General features: G+C 54.3%; 1 protein-coding gene across 1 annotated transcript; it reads left to right on the top strand.

Moving 5' to 3' along the window:
* The first annotated feature begins 2,076 nt into the window (after nucleotides 1-2,076).
* Nucleotides 2,077-3,878, top strand: SOCS1 (suppressor of cytokine signaling 1). Its single transcript, XM_082359407.1, has 2 exons — nucleotides 2,077-2,191; nucleotides 2,768-3,878. Exon 2 carries the CDS (start codon nucleotides 2,818-2,820, stop codon nucleotides 3,463-3,465), a length of 648 nt encoding a protein of 215 aa, XP_082215533.1. The 5' UTR covers nucleotides 2,077-2,191; nucleotides 2,768-2,817; the 3' UTR covers nucleotides 3,466-3,878.
* Nucleotides 3,879-17,405: the final 13,527 nt, after the last annotated feature.

The raw sequence follows: 17,405 nt of genomic DNA, 5'->3' as shown, positions 1-17,405 counted from the left end.
CTTCTCTGAGCCTGGACCACCCGCCTCCAGCTCAAGTGAGAAGGAGGTGCTATGCCTCCCCACTGCCAGCACCCAGGGGCCTGGTTTACCTCCTACTCCACCCATGCCTTCTATGGCCTGCTTTCCTTGGGCTAGAACTTCTGAAATGAAGCCACGTGTCTGCAGGCTCCATTTTGCTGTCACAGCCACTGACAGGCGCTGATAAACAATAGCAGCAACAGCAAACACCTACTGAACGCTTATTATACACCAGGGACTGGTCTAAGCCTTTGACCCATAATCACTCATTTAATCCCCACGCTAGGAGGGAGATATTATTACCTCCTTCATAGATGAAGAAACCAGGCAAGGGAGTTAACTGCATGTTCAAGGTCACAAGGACAGAGAGTTGCAAAATTGGAGTTGGAAACCAGATAGATTGGGTCCAAAGTCCAATACTTTATATTGTCACCTACCACAGGGCAGCCCCCCGCGGGTGCTCCAGAATGACCACAGCGCCTGACCACTGACACATGCATGGCTCTGCATCTTCTCACTCCCTTGCACACAAGTGCATGAGCACTCTCTCTCTCTCTAACACACACACACACACACACCCCCCAAGACAACCACATCAATGACCAACACCAGCTGTTGCCAACACGAATTAACGCAGACAATGGGGTCCTAAGCAAGGCTGGTTCTGGGCCACCCCTTTGAAACACGGGGGTCCTGGGATCTACCTAGGGCCAGGGAAGGAAATCGCCAGGAAGGCGGGCAGGAGGACCTGGCTCCAGCCAGGGCTCCGAGCAGAGGAGCTAGCTGGGCTGCAGCCTGAGAGCTGCCGGTAGAGGGCAGTGTGTGCCAGCGTGAGGCCAGTCCCTGCCAAGCCTGGCGTCTTCCCCGGGACCCCTCCCAGACTGTGAGACAGGCTACCCACCAGCCCCCAAGCTCATTTGTTCTTTCTTTCATTCAAAAATACATGTACCAGCCAGGCACCTACTCCGTGCCTTTCCACGACAGAGAGCATCACACACAAATGTACAAATCGTAGCTGGTACCCCATCATTCCAAGGCGGAGGTGTGAGTGTGGGGAGGGGGCAGATGGGAGCAGTGCGGGGGAATCTGTAAAGTAGAAGTCGGGGGAGAGGAGGGGCTGGCCAGGAAAACTCAAAGTAGGTTTTTGGAATTATCACATCTGAAAATGAACTATCTTTTCACTGGGCTCCCAAGTGCACTTAGGGGTGTCCAGATGCGCCTTCCTCTCCCCAAAATAAAAGCGAGGAGGGCGTGCCTCGTTTGGAGCTCCCCCTCTGCCAACCACTGGGCCTCAGTTTCTCCAGCTGTCGTGCAATAGGGAGGGCTGGCCAAGGCCGCCGGTACCTTGCCGGTCCTCAACCGGTTTCCGAGGAACTGGGCTCGCAGCCGAGGCACCCCTCCCGCACCGCCAAAGGGTTCCTCCGAAGCCTGTGGTCAGGCCGCCGCTTCCTGGGAAGCCCACGCCAAGACCAGGGACAGCGACAGGCAGGGAAGGGTGCGGAGGCGGCCATCCAGAGGCTCCGAGACTACGTGGGCAGGGCAGTGGAGGGAGCAGTCCCGAGGGGTCCGAGGTTGGACCCCAGGGTCGGGTGGAGGTGTCTGGCTCCGGAGTAGAGGACACAGCTCTACCAGAGATGGGTGCTGAGACACCTGGAGGGGAAGAGGGGTGTGTCACGGTTAGTCCAGAGTATCCTAAAGGGCTTGCCTGCAGAAATCTGCGACCGAAGTTACGTGGGGGCAAAGTAGGGCCGCCAGTTCCGAAGGGGGCGTCTGAGAAGTGCCCAGGAGGTTGAGAGGTGGTGCTAGAGACCTTGACGGGGGGCGGGGGGCGTCCTAGGACAGATGCGAGGCTAGGTCAGGGCGGGGGGCTTCCCCGGGTAGGGCTCCCTGATTCGTGGAAAAGGTCGAGCCGGCCTGGCCTCCGCGGCGCGCAGAAAAAGAAACCGAAAGTGGCGCGGAAGGGCGGGCCTGTAAGGGGGTGGGGTCTGTAGGGGGAGGAACCTTCGGCCGACCACGCCCCCAAGCCAGTTTAAAAGACTGGTGCAGGGGCGGGCGCGCAGCAGATAAAGCTGCGGCCGTGGCAGCTGCTCGGCTCCTGGCCCTGGAGCATGCGCGAGAGCAGCCCCGGAGACCCTAGCCGCCCCGCTTGCGGCGCCCCGCGCCCCGCCGCCAGGTGAGCGGGGCACTGGGCTAGGAAGCGGGAGGGAGAGGGGAGGAAAGCACAGGACAGCCGGGTGTCTGGGCGGCCTCGGGGGCTGCGTGGTGGGGTCGCGGCCGCCACGCTCCTGGCCCCCTCTGGCCCCACCCTGGCAGACCCCGCGCGTGGGGTTCCCGCAGCGCAGCTTTTCTCCTGCCTTTCCCCAATTCGCCCGGACAAGGCGCCAATTCCCGGCCTGGCCAGGAGGCGGCGGTCGCGGGGCGGTGAGCCGAGGGCCGGTTGGCCGGAATCGGGGCAGGCTTCTCCCCGGCACCTCTCCACGCCCCCTTCTTGTACCCAAACTCGGAGCGATTCGGGGGCTGCACTCCGTTCCACCGAGCTCCCACCCGCCTTGAAGTGCTCCGCGAGCGGGGAAGCCCATTTTCTAGATGAGCCCACTGAGGCTCAAAGGGCCGCGCGGACTTGGTCTTGAGCCCTCGGCCCTTTAGGAGCGGCTCACCCCAGGGCCCCACCCCTCCCAAGTTGCCTCGCGGGCCCTCACCTGCCCAGCCCCACCCAGACTCCCTGCTCACAGCCTGTCTCCCTCATCAGCGCACCCCCGGACGCTATGGCCCACCCCTCCGGCCGGCCCCGCGTGTAGGATGGTAGCACACAACCAGGTGGCAGCCGACAATGCAATCTCCACGGCAGCAGAGCCCCGACGGCGGCCAGAACCTTCCTCCTCCTCCTCCTCTTCTTCCTCCTCCTCGCCCGCTGCCCCGGCGCGCCCGCGGCCCTGCCCGGCTGCCCCGGCTCCGACCCCGGGCGACACGCACTTCCGCACGTTCCGCTCGCACGCCGAGTACCGGCGCATCACCCGGGCCAGCGCGCTCCTGGACGCCTGCGGCTTCTACTGGGGACCCCTGAGCGTGCACGGGGCGCACGAGCGGCTGCGCGCCGAGCCCGTGGGCACCTTTCTGGTGCGCGACAGCCGCCAGCGGAACTGCTTTTTCGCCCTCAGCGTGAAGATGGCCTCGGGCCCCACGAGCATCCGCGTGCACTTCCAGGCCGGCCGCTTCCACCTGGACGGCAGCCGCGAGAGCTTCGACTGCCTCTTCGAGCTGCTGGAGCACTACGTGGCGGCGCCGCCCCGCATGCTGGGGGCCCCGCTGCGCCAGCGCCGTGTGCGGCCGCTTCAGGAGCTGTGCCGCCAGCGCATTGTGGCCACCGTGGGCCGCGAGAACCTGGCGCGCATCCCCCTCAACCCCGTCCTCCGGGACTACTTGAGCTCCTTCCCCTTCCAGATCTGACCGGCCGCGCACGCAGCATTAACTGGGGCGCCTTATTATTTTCTATTATTATTATTTCCCTGGAACCACGTGGGTGCCCTCCCCGCCTGGGTTGGAGGGAGAGGGTGTAGGGGGCGAGGCGCCTTCTGCCCTGGGTTGGAGACAAGGCCGCAGACCCCTCCCCACCTCTTGTGGGGGTGCCCCCTCCCGGTGCTCCCTCTGGGTCCCCCTGGTTGTCGTAGCAGCTTAACTTAATTGTATCTGGGGCCAGGACCTGAACTCGTACCTTCTACCTCTTCATGTTTACATATACCCAGTATCTTTGCACAAACCAGGGGTTGGGGGAGGGTCTCTGGCTTTATTTTTCTGCTGTGCAGAATCCTATTTTATATTTTTTACCACCAGTTTAGGTAATAAACTTTATTATGAAAGTTTTTTTTTTTTAAGAAAAAAGGTTTCTAGAGCGTGTGCTTTGGGCAAAGGTTTTCCATGGTTCTGAGTGCGTCCAGGTTCCTAAGACTGACCCGTGTGGCCGAAGATGGTGTATGGCCCGTGTTCTGTGGCTGGGAACCCTGCATGGCTCCACCCTCAGCTCTCAGGGGTAGATGAACCGTTGGTCTAGTTTTGGTATTGTGTGTAAAATGGCAGCTCATGTTTGAGCACTTAATGTGTGCCAGGCCCTGTTCTGTGCTTTACATGCTTAAATTTACTTAATCTATAAAGACAACCCTATGAAGCAAGGCTCTTATCCCCATTTTACAGAAGAGAAAACTGAGGCGGGGTAAATTTGCCTGTGGCCATTCTTATGTCAGAGAAGATACTGGGGCCTTTTTTGGCTGTCCTCCCAGAAATCTGTTTGAATGGATGACAGAGAGGAAACTTCTTTCATTCTATAACCACAACTTTTTCCAGGAAGAGGGTGGGGGTGGGGGCTTGTTGAGTTTTTGGAAGGAGGCGTGGCACATTCTGAAACTCAGCATATAGGAAGGCATATTTTATCTGGGATGGGGATACAGGGTTGGGTCTGAACTTCCTTCTTCCCGCCCTGTTCTGTCTTGTGTACTTTTTGGTGAACACACAACTTGGAGCCAGAAAGATGCTCTGTGGTCTGTGGTGTCAGAAGGGCCCTGTTGGCAGCTTTGGGCAATTCCCTTTACCTCTCGGGGCCTCAGCGACTACCTCTAAAATGGGTTTGCTGGAAGAGGTGCTTTGCTGTAACCCTCAGCAGTAGGCAGTGATGCAAAGGGGACGGAGGCGGTGATGTTTTCTGGAGCTTGGGCCGGCCAGCATCACCAGAGAGTGCCCAGGAAACGGGTTTTATGGCTACGCCTTGTATCTGTGGCCAGTCTGCTGGCCACTCAGGGCTGTGTTGCTGCACCCAGTGAATCGAGTCATTTTCAGGTTTAGGGTTAAACGGCTTTACAGACACATTTTTAGAGGTCAGAATGGCCCTCTGCAGCCTTGGACATGCTTATAATGGAGTGTCCTAATATTTAATAATACCTTTCAGACTTGAAAGTGCAGCATAAAATTAACTTCATAGTTGGAGAGCTGGAGCGGCCCAGGCTTGTCTTAGGGATTAAATAGGTTCCAGACCTCAAGGTTAAGAATGACCAGGAGAGATTTTGTATCTCAGAGAGCTTTGGCAATTTCATCCTTTAATGAAGTGGGGTGGGAGGAAAGGAGGTGATGTCTGTGTGCCTCCAAGGAATCACTGCTTTTTCTTCTTTGAACCATCTCCCTGACCTTTGTTCTCTACTGTGTGGACCAACTCCTGTCCTTGTTCTGACTTTCCTGTCTCCTACCCAGCTTGGGCAGTGCCGAGAGAAACCCAAGAAAGCAGTGCTTGCGCATACGGCAAACACTTATGAGCGCTTACTGTATGCTGGGCCCTGTGCTACCTTGTTTAAGCCGCACAACCAGCCTGTGAGTTAGCAACCTCTCCCCCATTTTACAGATGGGAAAACTGAGGCTCAGAGAGGCAAAGTAGGGCATACAGCAAGTGGTGGAGCCAGATTTTCAAACTTAGTACTGCTTCAGAGGCTGGGTACCACTAGGCAACACAGCCTCCCACAAGGGCCTAATGGTTGCAATAATAATAACAGTAGCAGCTGCTAACATTTATATATAGCGTCACTGGGCAGGTACCATTCCGAGCACCTAGTTACCTATGTTAAGCATTCAACCTTCACCCGAGCCTTAGGATTTAGGTACTATTAACATGCCCATTTTGCAGATGAGGAAACAGGTCCTCATCTAAAGAGGGACGAATCGCAGTTAGTTTACAATATTTCCAGGGTTTTTTCCTCCTTTCAAAAAAAGCTTAAATATCACATCTTCATTATACAAACTCATACACAAACCCATTCCCCTTAGCAAAACAGCTAAGACTAAAGCTCCTCTAATCACACTTCCCAGAGCTGGCCCCTTCTCTTTGTGAGTCATTTTTAAAAAAGCTATACCGGACTTCCCTGGTGGTGCAGTGGTTAAGAATCTGCCTGCCAATGCAGGGGACATGGGTTCAAGCCCTGGTCCAGGAAGACTCCACATGCCACAGAGCAGCTAAGCCCATGCACCACAACTACTGAGCCTGCACTCTAGAGCCCGCAAGCCACAACTACTGAGCCTGCGTGCCACAACTACTGAAGCCCGTGCGCCTAGAGCCCATGCTCCCCAACAAGAGAAGCCACCACAATAAGAAGCCCGCGCACTGCAACGAAGAGTAGCCCCCGCTCGCTGCAACTAGAGAAAGCCCGCGTGCAGCAACGAAGACCCAATGCAGCCAAAAAAAAAAAAAAAAAGCTATATTAACACACATACTGTGACCTAAAGTGAACTAGAAGCCCCCCAGGAGCTGCACTCCAGGCCCTGAGTGACAGATCTCCGGCATACACCAGTGCAGACACACTGCAGAGCAGGAGGGCGGGGAGGGGGGCAGCGCAGGCTGTGTGGCTTCCCCGTGGTGCAGGTTCTCTCAAACCTCAGCTTCATGATTCAGCAGTGCTGACGTCAATTTACAAGAATAAAAAGTGAGAGGAGGGTTGGTGTGTGTGTGGAACTGGGCTGGGGGCCCAGGAGCGGCTGAGCTGGGCAGTGGAGGGCAAACAGGATGGAAAAGGGGCAGCTCTTTAGAACGGTGGGGACTGCGTGCGGGTGTGGGAACAACCTCTGACCTGCATCAAAGCCATTCCAGAGCTGGGGACGCTGCTCCCCATTTTAGAGATGAGGAAACGGGGGCTCAGAGAAGTATAGTCACTTACTCAGGGTCACACAGCTCAACAGTGATAACCAAGACTTGCACCAGGTCCACCCCACTCTCAAGGCAATTGGTTTCCTCAAGAGTGGAGGAGGCAAGAGGGAGGAACCCTGTGAAGATGCATATTCCCAGGCCTCACCTCAGCCTGCCTGATCCTCCCAACTTTATGAGTGGAACTGTTACTGTCCCCCAGTCAGGAAGTGGAGAGCTGAGCCTCTTCCTGAGGTGATGCACATAAGGCATTTAGCCCAGAGCCTGGCAGTATGTCTCTGAATGATGTGGTATCCAATAAATGATAATGAGGTTCATATAACAAAGATTCACTGAGCACCAGCTATGTTCCAGGCATTACTCTAAGCCCAAAGGATACAGGAATGGACAAAATTGAGGGAGTCCAGTCCCTGCTCTCATGGAGTTCACATTCAGGGCCTCAGACAGTAACTAAATATGAAACTAAAGGCACAAGAACAAACCAAGGAGTGACAGTACTCAGATGGAAACTCGACAAGGTGGTTGGACAGTGGGTGGGGCTATTTTAGAAAGAAGGTCAGGAAGGCTCCTCTAAGGTGACACTGAAATTGTGCCTGGAATGACAGGTCAGCGCCAGCCTGGGAGGCAGGCATTCTGGGCAGAGGGAACAGCAAGTGCAAAGGCCGTCAGCTGGGAGCAAGTTCAGCCCGTTCCAGTCGCTGGCTGAGCTGGAGGAGAGATGATGGAGTGAAGGCCAGCGGCAGGACATGAGGTGGAATGGGCGGACAGTGGGCGGAGCCACTAGTGAGGACTGTGTATGTGAAGTGTGATGGGGAGCCTGGGCATGACCTGATCTCATCTGTGCTGGGACCAGGTCCTCTGACTCCTAGGTAGAGGTGCACCAAGGCAGGGGAGCTTGGGGAGAAGGTCTTAGGCTTCTTGCCTTGTTATGTGTGTATTTGGGGATTGGGGTGGGGGGTGTCATTCTTGGTCAGACCCCTCAACGCCTCAGCTTAAGCCAATCAGGCCACAAAGAGGCAGGGACAGCCACAGGACCTACCTGGTCCAATGCTGAGACCAAGTATGGGCCAGGCCTGGTGTGGCCAGCCCTGGGGCTGGCATCAGTCAGAAACCCCATTTATTATCAGACCCCAAGCCTAGGTCTGAACAAAGCCCCAGGGCATAGCCCCCCAGACTCCAGTGAGGGGCTTCTTGGAGCAGTGCTCACCTGTGCAGGGCGGAGCTGGCCTCAACTTTGGGGAAGGACACACAGGACCTGAAAGGAGGTGGACTGGGCCTGACACAGGGTGGGTGCGGCCACCTGGAGGCTTGCTTTGCATCCCCCTCACCTGGTGTCTACTCCCATCATCCAGAGACTCCCCAGGGCGAGGCTTCTAGGGAATAACATGGGCCTGGCCTGATTCTAGGGGGTCTCAAGGTCCCTTACAGAGAGGAGTGCAGTCTTCAATAAAGCATATTCACAGCGGGACAACAGTGCCCAAGGTGGGCGCTCAACTGCCCCTCCCACCTGGTCCTGGCCCTCAGACAGCCCACAGGGGAAACAGGTTCCACGATCTACACGGGTTGTTTGGCCCCAGTACAACCGCCTACCCTCCCTCCCACCCGCCCCAAAACCACACACTCCATGTGAGGTCGGGCATCTCCAAGCCCCATCTCCAGTGGCTCCCCACCGCGCTCAGAAGGCCCACCTCCCACGAGGACCCATGAGGCGGCAGGGTGTCCCTGCCCACGCGTCTGGCCTCAGCACTCACCTCACTCCCTCCGGCCACCAGGCCTTTGCACATGCTGTTCCCGCGCCTCCAGCAGTTTCAAGGTGAAGGGCTCATACAGGTACAAGTGCTGTAGCCCAAGGGCTCCGCACGGGTCCGGAGCTCCCAGGCCGCCACGTGCCGCGTGCTGATGACGTCACCACGCCGCCCTCCCCTGCCGCTGCCCCGGATCCCACCGTACGCGAACTCCTTTTCTGTCGGCGGCGGGCCTCGGCAATGCTCGGCTCTGTTCGGCCGGCCGCGCTCGGCTCCCCAAGGCCTCTCCGAGCCGCCGCGGGATACCTGGCCCCTCTGGCCTCCGCGTGGTCCTAACGCCGCCCTGTGCGTGCTGCCCACTTGGAAGACCCCACGCCCCCCAACCCCCACCCCGCCACCCGCCCAGAGAGGACGGTCGGGTCAAGGGCGTAATAGCGGGCCCTCCCCGCCCCCTCTAGTCTTAAGAAACCAAAAAGCGCTTCCACCGCATCCCAGTCCGCACGGAACCCTGCTGCCCCAACTCACACAGCCCTTAGATCCCGAACCCCATTTTCCTCACCTGGAAATGAGATTAGTCACTGTACCCACCCGATGGACGAAATTAAGTAAGAGGGTGCCTGTAAGGTGCTTAACACGTGATAGGTATCCAATAATTGGGACTGGCCTCTCTGCTTCTTGATTGTTGCATTGCTGCTATTTTAAAATAATGCCCATTACTGAGCACCTAATGGGTGCTCATACTTCACCTAGGTTGCATCATAGGAGATGGGCTCAGAAAGGTGAAGGAATTGCCCCCCTAATGCGTAAATGGCAAAGCCAGAGTTCGACTCCAGGCGCTTGATGCCCAAGGTCATCATCTTACCCACTACAGTGCTCAAGCGTTCATGCGTTAATGTGCTTCTGACACTTAGGACCACCCTGGAAGTTGTTCAGAGTCATAGAACCAGCTGGGGCTCAGAGCACCTCACTCGCCTGCCCTTTTCCCCCAGCACAGGCTGGGAAGCCAGGCGAGACAGTGGGCTAGTAACTTACCTGCAAGGCTGCATCAGAATTCAGCCTAGGAGAATGGCCAGGGCTGCTTGATCAGAAGGGACCCTGGGGGAGTGGCTCTGGGGCAGCCCTGGTAGCTGGTGGGGGGGGGGGCATGAATGCAAATGAGGACGGGCAAGGACAGAGCCGGGAAGGTGATGTTCAGGGCTGGCCCCACCTGGGGACCTGCAGGGGCCTGTGTGATGACATACTCCCTTCCGTACCTCTCACACCTGGTGCAGCGGGAGGGGTATCCAGAGGCAGGAATGGAGAGGAGGGGGCAAGGCCTGGGTAAGTCCACCTTGGAGAGCCCCTCCCCACCAACATTTCACTGTGGGAGGCAGCACAGAGGGGCAGAAAGAGCTGGGACCCAGGCCCTGGGTTTGAGTCCTGACTGTTAACAGTGTGACTGTAGTGGTGGCCTTATCTATAAAACAAGAATTAGACTCAATTAGACCCACTCTGCCTCTCTGCCTTGCTTGAGAAGGGTCATGAGGATCAAATGATTTACTATAAGTGGAAATAAAATGGATCACCACCGAAATATAGGAACTGTAATAATTATTACTATCTTGCATCACACGGGCTGCACAGATGTATTTGAATCAGCACAGCCATGAAGCCAGACAGACCTGGTTTCACTCCCAACTTGCCATTTGCTACGAACAGCAGTGGCTACCAGCTCATCCATGTCAAATGCTCACTAGACAGTAGGCATTGGTCTATGTATTGATAATTCATGCATTGTATCTCATTTAACCCTCACAAGAACCATATGAAACAGGTACTATTATGGTTATTATACTCATTTTGCTGATGAGGAAACTGAGGCACAGAGAGGTTAAATAAAGTGCCCAGGGTCACACAGCAGCTAGGTGGCAGAACCTAGAGGGTTCCAACACAGGCAGCCCGATTTTACAGCCATTCCCTCATTTTAAGCTTTAAACTGAGGTTTCCAAACCGTCAGATGCTGGAGATACACTTTTATGATTTTTGCCAGTTCTATTCAAGTTCCAGCTGTGATGTTATTCAATTATATTCTCCAAATCAAGTTACTTGGTTTCCTTAAGTAAGTTTTATTCAAAGGGAAACATAGAATTACTATACATGGAAAGCCAGAATCACCTGCCACAAAGAGGTAACCCTTAAAAAAATGCAGTGAAATTCAAACAATGTTAGTAAGTTCCAGCTAGAGATTGGTGTCTTGCTCTGCTCTGAGAGAAGGTCTGCTTTGTGTTTGGTTGAGAGGGAGGGAGGCAGGGAGAGAGAGAGAGACAGGGAGGCACGTGTCAAGTGTCAGAAAGGTGTTTAACACATAGTAGCAGCCATATGAGACTGTCTCCTTGTCTTAAGGGGAAAATATGAAATCTCTGTTCCACGGCAGCTCAATCCTTTATCAAAATGTCCCTGGGTCCCACCAAAAACCATCATCCAGGGACCCTTCAGGGCACCCATCCCATACCTGGAAACACTGCCCAACGTGGCTGCCAGCTGTGTGTCGTGGGCACTGACTCTGAGCCTCAGTTTCCTCACCTGTGAAATGGGGTAAGCATCTGGATCTCACAGGGTACGGGGGATTAAAAGGAAGTAATTTTAAGCACACAGTATGTATTCAATAAGAGACATGATGTTGGCAGGGCAGGGTGGGCCCTATATCGGGGGCCCTGCCCCCCCCAACCCCGTCTCCAGCTTGGGACACTGAAAATGAAAGCCCAGTGTGGCCAGCCTGGGGCTCTTCTGTGCTGTTTATCTGATCTTTTGCCAAGTCCCCTCTGTACTAACCTGGTGACAGGAAGGGCCACCGTTTCTGGAAGGTGGGTCAAAGTGAAACTACCTCAGGTCCAGGCAGGAGGGGTCCTGGCGGGCTCCCCCAGCCAAGTGAGCAGGGCGTGGGAGTGGGGCAAGGAATGCAGGCTTGAGCCTTAAAGTGGCCTCCCCTTCACTGGATTGGAGATGGGGAAACTGAGGACCAGAGATGTGGGCTCAGGCCCCTTTGCAGGCACTAGAGGCAGTTGGGTGTGATCATCTAAATTACCAATTTGATCACCTCACACCCCTGGTCACATACACCCCTTCACTCCCACTGCAAATGAGTATTGCTGTTGGCTCCCTTTTATCTAGCCCTTTCTAAAGAGGTACCATTATTGTCTCATTTCACAGACAAGGCAACCTAGCCCAGGAGAGGTTGAGTTCCTTGTCTATGATGTCACAGCTGATAAAAGTAGTAGAAGCAGTATTTGAACCAAGCTAGATGACCCCAGAGCATTCTAGCGGCTCCCAACTGCTAGATACTAAAATATGACCACTTTCCCATGGGATCTGAGGGCCTTCACTGCCTGGTCCCACCGTACATGTCTAGTCCCTCACCGTTCCCTTCACATTCTTCATCTGCTTGCATCATCCCCAATTTCTCATCATTCCTTTGGCCTTTTGAGCAACCCAGGGAAAGTCTTTAATGTTTCTCATGCTTGCTCGTCACTTGGCAAACTCCTACTCAACTTTCAAAGCCCAGCTCAGCCATCTCCTCCCCCAGGAAAAAAAGGGCAAGTGAGTCAGAGAAAGAGATGGAGACAGGCAGAGAGAGGGAGCAAGAGGCAGAGATGGGGAGGCGGGGAGTGGGGAGAGGAGAGGAGGGGAGAGAAGAGGAAAGATAAGAAGGGAAAATAAGAAGGAAAGAGAAAATAGAGAGAGGGCCTAGGAATGAGAGAAAGGACTTGTGGATGGATGGGTGAGTAAATGAATGAGTGCATGAATGAATAATAAGTGAATGAGTGGGTGAAGGAATAAATAATCCAAATCATGTACAAAATAAAGGGCAAGTGAATAAAGAGGAAGCATTGGCGGCCGGGCCGGGTGGCAGGCTGTTACCCCCAGCGGCCCCTGCTCCTACCCTCATGGCTGTGGATGGGGCCAGGCAGGACCTCTCTGGGCTCCAGGCCTGGTCCATGTCCTGAAGTGGTGGCTGTGTCCTTGACATTTGACAAAGCCTTGCCTGCAACACCCTCCCCTCCCAACCAAGAACCTTGGGCACCTACTCCGCTCCAGCCCCAGAAAACTGAAAGTAAAAGCCATCCTGAGCTTTGCCCAGCCTTCGTGTCCCTCAGTGGTTTCTTAGAAATCAGCTGCCTGGGCTACCAGCTGCAGCCTGGACTTCCTCCCTCACCCAAGGGCCCCCTCCCCTGGTGGGTGCCATGCTCCCAGAAGAGATGGGACCAAAGGCCTGTGCTGGAGTTGGGGGGACCACTCCAGAAAGCTTGGGAGTCATGCATTCATCCCACAAATGTTTATTCATGCTTCATGTGTGCCGGGTACAAGGGAACAGATGAATCTGAGCCATTCAGAGAGTTAGGAGAAAAAGGACTTACATAGGGTCTCCGTATCACCTGATCCAGGCCCCAGGTGGCTGGAGGGTTGGTGGGGGGGCACCAAGAAAAGAATAGCTAATTAGCTTAAGACTCATGGGGAGGAGGGGGGGAGATGCGGAGTCAGGTGAGGCTCCAATTCACCTGGGCAGCCAAGGTGGGGAAGGGCATCTCAGGCAGAGGGAACAGCATATGCAAAGTGACCTATGTTATCTCCCATAATCCGTATAACTGCCACTGAAGTAGGCATGTTTCTCTGGCTTTTGCAGGCGAAGAAACTAAGGCTCAGAGAAGTGTGGTGATTTATTTGCCCAAGACCTCACGGCTAGAGTGGAGATCTGAACGCAGCCCATGTGCCTAGCCTCTCTTAACTGAGTCCCAAGTAGTATCCCAGATCCTTACCATGGCTGTCTCACTGGAGCATGCCCTCTGCCCCAGGCCCTGGACTCCTGCGCACCTCACTTAAATCCTCAGCACCACTCTGTAGAGAGACATGGTTAGGAGAAAAAATAAGGCTCAGAGAGGTAAAGTGACTTGCCTAGGTCACACAGCCTGCTGGGGCAGAGCAGGGATTCACATCCAGGTTTGTGGGATTCCAAAGTGCCCCCTCCTTCCTCTACATGAGGCATCTGGGCCCTCACAGAACACAGACCTGACCTGACAGTCTCTTTCCCCACATTGGGAAGAGGTGGAGGGGGCAGCAAGTACAAAGGCTCAGTGGCTGGAGAGCAGCATCCACACAGGGTGTGTTGTGAGCTAGAGCTTTGCTCTCAGCGAACTGCCCCACATCATTCTGTAAGGTCCTGAAGGGGCTGTCGGTCACAGTGCTCTGGCCACAGGTGGATGTGGACCAGACTTGGCCAGAGTTCCCCATGCCCCAGTTCAGGGAAGGCACGTGACCTAAGCTTGACCAGTCAGAGACGCTCCTGGGACTTTTTGGCTGGAACAGGAACTCGTTCCTCTAAACTGAGGCCTGCTGGCAGCCATTGTGCCCACTGGGTCAAAAGAGTGGAAGAGAAGGAGCACAAGACAGAGCCTTGATGCATTGTGGGAGCCCCTACATCCAGCCATGCCTGAAATCCACCTCTGGACTTACCTGTTACACACGTTTCCTTTTTTGCTTATGTTTGTCTGAGTTATGTTTCTGCCATTTGCAACCCAAAGGTAATCAGAGTTTGAAGAGCAGCAAGGGGTCAGGTTTGGCTAGAACGAAGGGTAAGCAAGTGAAATGGAACCACTCATCCTAAGAAGAGGCCAAACAACTCTCCGACTGAAAGAAGCGAGACTAGTTTTGCCAGGAGCTGGGGCCCACAATGCTCCCCTCTCTCGCTGATATCTGCCCTCAAAGAAAGCTGGAATGCAGACACTTTCACACCTCCTGATTCATGGTTGCTCTTAATAACTTCTATTTGTGCTGGAAAAAAAAATTCCACATTAAAAAAATTTTCCTTCCCTTTTTTTAAAAAACAGACTTTATTTTTAGAACAGTTTTAGATTCACATCAAAATTGAGTGGAAAGCACAGAGTTTCCATATCCTTACTTTCCCCCCCCCCGGCCTCCCCCCACCACTATCAACATCCCGCATCAGTTCACATTATGTTTTTTTTGTTTTATAAATTTATTTATTTTATTTATTTATTTTTCGCTGCGTTGGGTCTTCGTTGCTGTGTGCGGGCTTTCTCTAGTTGCGGCAAGCGGGGGCTACTCTTCGTTGCAGTGTGTGGGCTTCTCATTGCGGCGGATTCTCTTGTTGCGGAGCACGGGCTCTAGGCACACGGGCTTCGGTAGTTGTGGCACGCGGGCTCAGTATTTGTGGCTTGTGGGCTCTAGAGCGCAGGCTCAGTAGTTGTGGCGCACGGGCTTAGTTGCTCCGCAGCATGTGGGATCTTCCCGAACCAGGGCTCGAACGCCGTGTCCCCTGCGTTGGCAGGTGGATTCTTAACCACTGCGCCACCAGGGAAGCCCCCACATTATGTTTTAATCTCCACATTTATTTTAAATTTGTAAAAGCATCTACCAATAATGTTAGTATGAAATACATTCTATATTTTCTTGATTTCCACAGATACATATATTTTTTCTTTTTTTTTTAAAAAAAGACACCATTCTTTATGACTCATATGGTAACCCACTTTTTCCACTGAGCATTTCGTGAGCAGCCTTCCAGGTCATTGGTTGAGAAGGTAAGGATGTTGGTACCCGTTTCATCAGTAAGGAAGCCGAGGTCCAGCGGGAGCCGGGAAGGGACACATGTTGACCTTGTGAGGCACATTTCATTGGATGCTCTCAACTGTCCACTGAGGTTTTGTTTCTTCTTCAGGGATGGAAAAACTGCTGTGCAGAGAGGGAAAGTCACTCTTGTTGGAGGGAGGGGAGTCCCCAAATCCCGGCGCGGGGGGAGGGGGAGGGGCTGCTGGTCAACAGGGCTACACCAGCAGGGGCTCTAGGCGCTCTGTCCTGAGGGGAGGGAGGCTGGTCCTCTGAGGAGCCCTCTGATGTGTCCCTGAGGGACAGCCTTGCTTCATGCCTGCCTCAGCCATGCTGCTACTAAACTTTCCAGGATGTGTCCGGTGCAGAAAAGATTTGTGCCTCTGGCTAATTCTCATACTCAGGCTGGTACTGAGTACCTGTCGTACACCGGACACCGCTGGGGGCGCCATGCACATGGTCTCAGTTAGTCCTTCTTACCACCCTGCAGGGTAGGACTGTTAGCATCCCCATTTCTCAGATGAGGAGACTGAGGCCCAGAGAAGTGAAATGACTTGCCAAAGGCCACACAGCTAATATGTGGTAAAACCAAAATTGGACCTCAGTGAGGTCTGAATCCAGACAGAAGCATCAACATCCTGGTCGGGTCTCTGACTTTGTAAATTGTTAACCACACACAGACACACACACACACACACACACACACACACACACGTGCACACGCACCCCAACTGGCCAAGAGGTCTTGAGTGGTGTGCTACAGAGCTCTGGCCGCAGCTACATCCTTCCTTCCATCTTCCCAGTTTCCTTCATGAGAATCCAGACAACCTGCTTATTGCAAAGACCGTGAACCCCCTGGGCAACAGAGTCAGGATCCCAAACGAGCCCTGCATTAAGACATTGAGTGGACACCAGGGTGACATTTAAGACATTGATATAAAGTCCTACCCTGGGATTAGAAAAAGCAATCACCCCAATACTGGTTGACTTCTGTCCCTAATACCACGGTTGAATGTAAGCTCAAGACGACCTGTGAGCCAGCTGCAGTGTGCACAAGTTGGCAGTAGGACCTTCCCAGCAAGGGTGCTTGGGATGACAAGTGACACGTAGTGACAGTGACAGTGTTGGCTTAGGCACCTGTGTACACAAATGTTGAGCCCTCACCTCATGCCTGCACAGGGCACATGCTCAGGAATCAGGGGTGACATCGAGCGTCGGTGACAATGAAGAATGCTTACACCCCTCCTGGGCACATGCTGCATGATCAATAAACATGGATTTGACAAGGAGAGGATTGGGGAGAGAATGGGTAACATTTAGCGTCAGGAATATCATTGGTGTTATGTCATTAGATAGGAGATATAAAGTATTATCATATGACATAAGGGCTATTCTTGATTTAGCACTAATTACATACAGGCATGGTGCTAAGCACTTCACACTATCTCGTTTAATTCTTGAAACAGTCTTGCGGTGGATCCTGTTAAGCTGAATCACATGAAATTGCTGCTTTTGTAGGTCAAAAACGCAAGAGTATTGGCAATACGGTTCAACCTCACAGCATCTTCATTTCTACAGATTGAGTGAACCCCACTGGCAGGGCCCGAGGTGCCTGCCTGCTCGGAGGACTCTGGTTTTGTCCTTGGTTCCTCCTCTTCACCCCCGCTCTCATTCTGGCGACGCGTGCCCCCACCCCCCGCCCTGTTGCGGCCAGGTCTATATTTACAGCCTGGGTTTCTGTGAAGTGGGGACTCGAGGAAGTGACTTATTCCAGAGTCATCACAGCCACCCAGAGATAATGACATCCAAGAACCTTCAGTTTCTGACTGTCCCCCTCTCCCCCGCCAGTATGGGACTTCCCCCCCCGCCCCCTCTGGATTTCCAAGGCTCAAACCAGCCAGACAGAAACAGAAATTGTATGTCTGCCTACCAAGTGTCCCCAGTCTGGTGGGCAGATGAAATGGAGCAGAATATCTGTGTCCATTTTCCTACCAGTAACACCGAGGAAAATCTGTGCCCAACCTGGTTGTCAACTGCCCCCGTCAGGGGCAGAGAGGAGAGAGGGTGGGTTTCTGGACATCCGGGGCCCCAGCCTGGTCCAGCTGAGCCCGAGCACCCCAGGGGCCATTGGAAGGACCTTCTGGACCAGCCCTGCCCCGCCACTCCTGGGGCTGGTGCTGACCTGACAGCCAAACCGTAGGGGCGCTGGGCCCGGAGGGGTGGAGTATTTCCAGGTAGTCAGACTGAGGTAGAGAGTGGCAGCTGTGGGGGCAGCGGAGGAGGAAGGGGACAGCCTGGTCCCCTCCGTGCACAGCCCGCCCGCCAGGCACAGCCGGTCTTCGGGGAAGTCGCGGAGTCGGAGTTCCAGG

This window comes from Balaenoptera borealis (genome assembly GCF_965194805.1).
Source record: "Balaenoptera borealis genome assembly, chromosome: 16".
In the NCBI taxonomy this organism is placed as follows: Eukaryota; Metazoa; Chordata; class Mammalia; order Artiodactyla; family Balaenopteridae; genus Balaenoptera; species Balaenoptera borealis.
This window is presented reverse-complemented; position numbering and strand designations above follow the sequence as displayed.